This window comes from Branchiostoma floridae, chromosome 10 (genome assembly GCF_000003815.2).
Source record: "Branchiostoma floridae strain S238N-H82 chromosome 10, Bfl_VNyyK, whole genome shotgun sequence".
In the NCBI taxonomy this organism is placed as follows: Eukaryota; Metazoa; Chordata; class Leptocardii; order Amphioxiformes; family Branchiostomatidae; genus Branchiostoma; species Branchiostoma floridae.
The window spans coordinates 10550993-10557172 of NC_049988.1; the positions used below are offsets into that span (position 1 = coordinate 10550993).

At 42.8% G+C, this 6180-nt stretch overlaps 2 protein-coding genes across 4 annotated transcripts in view; both read left to right on the forward strand.

Annotated features, from left to right (window-relative positions):
• Window positions 1–488: 488 nt before the first annotated feature.
• On the forward strand, window positions 489–3544 carry LOC118424083 (apolipoprotein D-like). Its single transcript, XM_035832571.1, has 5 exons — window positions 489–636; window positions 1480–1617; window positions 1964–2076; window positions 2669–2774; window positions 3203–3544. Exons 1-5 carry the CDS (start codon window positions 547–549, stop codon window positions 3341–3343), a joined length of 588 nt encoding a protein of 195 aa, XP_035688464.1. The 5' UTR covers window positions 489–546; the 3' UTR covers window positions 3344–3544.
• A 1125-nt stretch (window positions 3545–4669) lies between these two features.
• Window positions 4670–6180, forward strand: part of LOC118424080 — a 10377-nt gene continuing 8866 nt past the window's right edge. For 2 of the 3 annotated variants that reach the window (XM_035832564.1, XM_035832561.1), the window contains exons 1-3: window positions 4671–4857; window positions 5499–5639; window positions 6035–6147. In XM_035832564.1, the coding sequence (XP_035688457.1) occupies window positions 4768–4857; window positions 5499–5639; window positions 6035–6147 (344 nt within the window). In that variant the 5' untranslated portion in view covers window positions 4671–4767. Of the gene's footprint in view, window positions 4858–5498; window positions 5640–6034; window positions 6148–6180 lie in introns of all 3 variants that reach the window. The other variant, XM_035832562.1, reaches the window with a different exon arrangement.

Genomic DNA, 6180 nt, shown 5'->3' on the forward strand with positions numbered 1-6180 from the left:
TATTACACTGTTCGCATTACAAAACACCAGTAAGATTAGAAGTCACACCGAAATCGCAGGGTTGTAAGAAACTGTCGTTCTAGCTCTGAGAGTCGGAAACGTTTGCTTACCTCCGTGACAACGGATGTATTGTGTGCGGTTTTTGTGTTTGTTTGTTTGTCTTGGTGTGTGTCCGCTGTTAACCAGAGATTGGCTGGGTTGTCTCGGGCGCAACTTGCTCCCCCAGTATTGGAAGGTTTGCTTGGTCCAGATTCAAAATTGCATTGGAAAAAGTACAGACAGAATTAGTGAAAAATTAACAATAAAGAATAAAACGACAAATTCACAAAAAGTGGTTCAACATCCGACTGGGCTGACAAAATGATGACGTCATGGTGTTGTGTAACATCGTTACGAAACAGTAGCCCAATATTGACCTCCAGATAACAATAAATCATGCGGCGTAACATGTGAGTACGTCGACCCAGGGTTACGGGTATAAAATCCGCGACGACAGGGGACAGAATCAGTTCTTAGGCCCTCCTTGCTCTGAGTTGTACCTGCACGATGCTGCTGACTGTTGTTGTGTCCGCCGTCTTGGCCCTGTCTGTCCCAGGGGCGCAGGCACAAGTCTACGGGTGGGGAGGGTGCCCAAATGTAAGTATATATTTTGAAAAAGGCTTGGGTATTTGTGCCAAGAAAGCTTTGAGACAATGACTGTTGTAATCACAACGTTGAACGAACCCAAGCATAGTAGACATTTGTATTAATTCCATTGATGGTAAATCTGTTATATTACAAATATGGAATGGACTTCAATATTAAGAATCATAATTGCGGATGGCTGCTTTAACCAAGACCCCTACATTGTGATATACTTTTTTGAAGCTTTGCGTCAACAACATGTACATGTGTGAGTTTTCCATATATAGGTTAGGAACAATGTAGATGGTAGTTTTGATAGTCTCTACCAGACTGACCACGCTGGATATTATAGGGAGAACAATTTGCCTGGAGAGTTTTGCAAACAGAGGAGTTGGTCGGCCGGAGAGGAAACAACCTTAGCGTGGACTGATTCCTCTGGCCAATTTCAAGTCCGACCTTTTTTTACAGAATTTTTATTTTTTCTTCTTCTATTTTTGCTTTTTGGACAGAAGAGGACAATGTGGCACTGCACTCAAGTTTTTGGTAACTTATATTAACAGTGCCACATACACGGTACAGACAGACGGTACCCATTTTTACACCTGGGTGTAGTGAGGAAGGTCGTGTAAAGTGCCTTTCCCAAGGGCACAACGTCGGGGCGGGGCACGGCGGGGATCGAACACCTCTAGGTTCCGAGCCGAACGCTCTACCAGTTACGCCACGCCCGACGCCACAAAGAATTCTACGATCCCCGGGTACCCCCCGTAGGAAAGCCTTGTGGAGGCTAACGTTTGGAGGAGTAAGAACTCTGTGGAATCGGCGGTTTATAATACGGTTGCTTGTTTCTGTCTCCAGGTTCCTGTAGCAGAGAACTTTGATGTAGAGCGGTGGCTGGGCACGTGGGTCGAGATCGCGCGATTCCCCAGTAGTGTGGAGGAGGACGTGGACTGTGGAACAGACACTTACACCACGCAACAGGACGGCAAGATCAAGGTCAGGAGGTCTCGCAAGTTCAAGTCTGCACTTTCCAGTCTTAATAGTGTTTGTGAGTAGTATATGCAAATGTTGCACCGTCATTATACATGTAGTAGTAAGTTCTACGGTAAGAGTCAGACTTGAAATGAATCCAGGACACGGTCACAAATCATACTCCTAACGCCCGGTCCCCAACGGCGTTTTGACACGACTGTGGTCCCTCTGCGTAGGAGAATGTAACAAATAGACGCCGTGCAATTGGGACCTTAGCCTTAGTAGAAATGGGTCTCGAGACAGAAGAACAATTCAAAGTCAATCGTCGTCTTACATAGCAATCAGCAAGTTGTTCTCTTTTTGTAAACAGTTCCAGTATGAGGGCATCAGATACGGACAGGCGATAAACCATGTCGACCCGCTGTACGCCGTGTTCAATCCTGAGGAGCCCGCCAAATTCTCCGTGCCTTACTTCAGTATCAGGTAAGAACAGTAGGATAGACTGCCTACTTGTTAGGCAAGCTTTTTGGCCGACTAGCAAAAAGATGTCTATGTTACGAAATGTCAATGTAGGTAAAGTAACGTTGTATGCATATGTAACTCTGATAAAGAAAAATGCTTAGATACACATGTATTCTATTGTTCAACCATCGGTTTGACATAACGCTACTTTATCTTTATCAACGGGGAAAGCTATATCCGTTGTGTTAAAACAGGGGAATACAGATATCAGAAGGAAGTTGGTTTCAAACTGCAGTACTTTCAAAATATTGTAGTTCAAAACCACCGTGCGTTGACTTGATATCCATAAATGCACTGTTTTCAAAAACAACGACTATAGGTTACCCTGTAGATAAAGTTGAAGTAGCGTTACGTATTTGGTTAGTGGTTGACTCTTAATTTGGATGTAAAACAACACTACTGAGGCTGTGAGCGCGCCACCTGGCGACATGCCAGTTCAGTACAATTATTCTCGGATGTCCAGGTAAATACTACTTACATACTAGTATATACAACATTTATCCAATAAGTTTGCACCGACACGAAAATAGTTTTATTCTTTTTATCCTCACAGTTTCCTACCTGAGATGCCCTACTGGATTCTAGAGATAGATCACGACCCCGAGACAGGATACTTCGTGGGCTACACTTGCATGGACGCGTGGGTTGGAAACATGCAGGTACATTAGTGACCACAGCATCACAAGCATTCTATAACCTCTGCACTCAGTATTTCCTACCAATAATACGGTTGGAGGGCATGCCTTACTCTCCAAGCAGAGGTTCGTCTCCGGCTGTTTTTTGACGTGCTTATAGCCGTTTTTATCGGGCTTTCTATTTTGTACCATTTTCTTGATGTCTCGTGGCCAAACATAAATAATTAACGGTACAAAACAGAAAGCCCGATAAAAACCGGCTAAAAACACGAAAAAAAACGGAGCCGAACCTCTGTGTGTAGAGTAGGCATGCTTTACTATGAAACGTTCAATAACAACACATTTGGGTGTGAAGTTGTGACTGGACATTTCCTATGCAAATATTTTTTTCTTCAAATTTGGTCATGATACTGACACAAAATACTGAGTTATGTTTCATTCTTTCCGTCTAGATTCTCTGGATCTTCAGCAAAGAGCGCGAGATGGACCAGGAGAGACTGAATGGCATTCTGGGAAGGCTGGAAGGATACGGTGTTGACGTCACCCAGCTTGAGTACGTCAGACAGGACGACACGTGCCCAGCACTGCCCTGAGAACGGGACGTCGACTTTCAATGACATTTTTTTTCTGCTTTGTAAATTAAAATTCAGTTTCACGAAAAAAAATGCATAGCTAGAGCAAACGTTGCGTCTGCATTCGAAGATACTACGCGATGATTATATATATATAGTTTACAAAAATTTTACAAAAGAAATCTGTGTTTGAGTAAAAACAAATAAATATATATTTCACACAACTTTCTGCATTTCATTTTACGAGTGACAGACAGAGCTAAATCGGCTCCTGTCTAACATACCATGTTAACCTGACACAGAAATTGATGTGGTCTGTACCATGCTAGACAAGACGAAGGCTGGCAGACTGACTGAAAAAAAGGACTTATCTGAGAGGAATCTTAGTGATAACATCGATGGAACAAAATATAGCAGAGCTACCCTCAGTTGGCTAGGGCATGTAGAGATAATGGACGAGGAAAGAATCCCAAAGATAGCTTTTGAATACAAACCAAAGGGCAAGCACCACCCCTTTGATAGGCCCATGGAGAGAAAGAAACACTGACAAAGTTAAGACTGAGCAGACTAGATAGACTTGAAGAGGAGGGGATCTTCCAAGACCAAGAAAGACTGGAAAGGGTGATACTCTTATTCTTAGACAAGTCCTAATGCCTACTTAGAGAAGATGTAAGAAAAAAAACAACTGACAAATAAAGTTAGAGACACTAGCTACAGACTGCGTAGAATAGGCAAATAAAATGTCTGTTGGAAAAGAACAATAGACAAAATCTAGTTTTCAGCATGCTACCAGTATCAGAAAGAAGAATGGTACAATATAATGCATAGCTGTAGCAACATTCTATGCGATGAAGAAGCTGTTTATGCAATTAACAGTGTAGAAAATGCTGTCTATAACCTCCAACACATAGACAGATGGGTAGTTGCTGTGTAGCAAATAATCATTTCTGTATGTTTAATACTGCCACAGGTACAGTGTTGTTTGCTAAAAATCACACACGTTAGAAACTCCATATCAATCCATGTTCCCAAAGGAATTACAGCTACCCACCATCAAATAAATATTATGGGTAGTTGCCATATAACAAAGCCATTCTAAACTGGAAACTACGGTCTAGAGTCAACAAAACTGATAACGCTCACGCGGGGAAACATGTGAGTTTGTCGGCATATCATATTGGAGAAATAAAACTCTGATAATTCTGATAATGCCATCCATAACTGAGGACACTTTGTTGTCATGTATACAGCTAGGATTGTGGATAAGCTTTTAAGGAAGATAAATCGTTAGTCCGAATAATCCCCATGGTAGGATCCATGGGGTTTGTGTTTGTGTGTCTGAAACTGAGAAGGGGTATAAAAGAGTTGTGGACTCACCAGACAACAGACCATTAGACGTGTTGCTCCCGCGTACATCTGCAGACGCCTCAAGGAGTGATCGCACGATGTTGTCGGCCGTGTTGGTGTCTGTGGTCCTGGCCCTGACTGTCCCGTCAACTCACGGGTTTGTGTTAGGTTGGGGACGTTGCCCTTACGTAAGTATACGAGCGAGAAGGACATGTAAACCTGTACATATACTAGCATGCATTAGACTGTGTAGTTGCATGTAGTAAAATAACACCTTCTTACTACACTAGTACTTGTACTTAGATTGTTCAGAACTACCTAAAACTATATCATCCTGACATGTACTTAGCTTGTGAGAGCAGAAACGTACAATAAAGGCCTTCTTCATTCAATATATAGGCATATTTTTGTTGAACTGAACTGACTGAAGAATCAGCCAGAGTTAAACAATCTGTGAGAGGAAGTTTGAACTTAAAAGGTAGGTAGAATGTCTCCACATTTGTCCATGTCTTTACGATTACGTTTACCCAAGGAGGTACATGTACCATAACGCGGTTATCAAAAGGCAAAAATTTGCTTATGAAAATTAAGTGAGTCAGAAAGTTGTTACGTCTTTCAAGGACGTTTCTTTCAAGGAAACTGAAAACGATCGAGAGACTGATCACTGGTCATTTCAAGTTAGTTAGACAAAACTTTATTGTAAGAAATGGTCATTGAAGATATCTAGAGCTCAGTGCTTCAGCGCTACCAAGGTTGAAGCTACACATAGAATGTCCCATTGGTTGACGAGTGTCTTCTCTTCTTCCTTGCAACCTCCGTACATGTAAAGTTGCCTCCGGCGAAGGATTTCAGCGTGGCCGACTGGACGTCTGGTGAGTGGCTGGAGACGTACCGCTTCCCGTTCCTGCTCACCAGGGATGTCACCTGTGGCAGGGCCAGCTACTCTCCTGAACAGCCCGGCCAATTCAAGGTTATTGTGCAAACCTATAGATATCCCACTGTACTAGCCTGTTACACAACCTCTTCGTGGTGGGTCACTTAAAGCGCGATTTAGTCAGACTAAGAGATCATGAAAGGGAAAAACCCTTGCACCTTCCCTGGTGGCAAGACAAATTTTCTTACTCGCCATTTCTGGTGATCTTTACAATTCAAATTGTGGAAGACGAAAAGAGGTTGCTTATCCATCGGCCAGCAAGGCGCCATATACAGCTAACTGATAACGAAGAGCGAAAAAAGGAAGAGGGAAATGTGTCCTCCAAGTTTTAGCAGTCAATGAAAGCTGTCCTATTGGTTGACTTTTCCTTGCTTTTTCTGCCCGCCATATTTCACGGGCTGACATAACCCTGGTCCTTTTCATCTCAACAGTTTACTTACAAGGGCCAAAGGAATGGTGTACCGATCGAGACTGTGGACTTCCTGTACTTGCAACAATTATCCAGCGAGGCGTCCGACTTGGAGGTGTATCACGAGGATTTCAGGTACGACTCGTAATAATTATAATTTCCGACAGG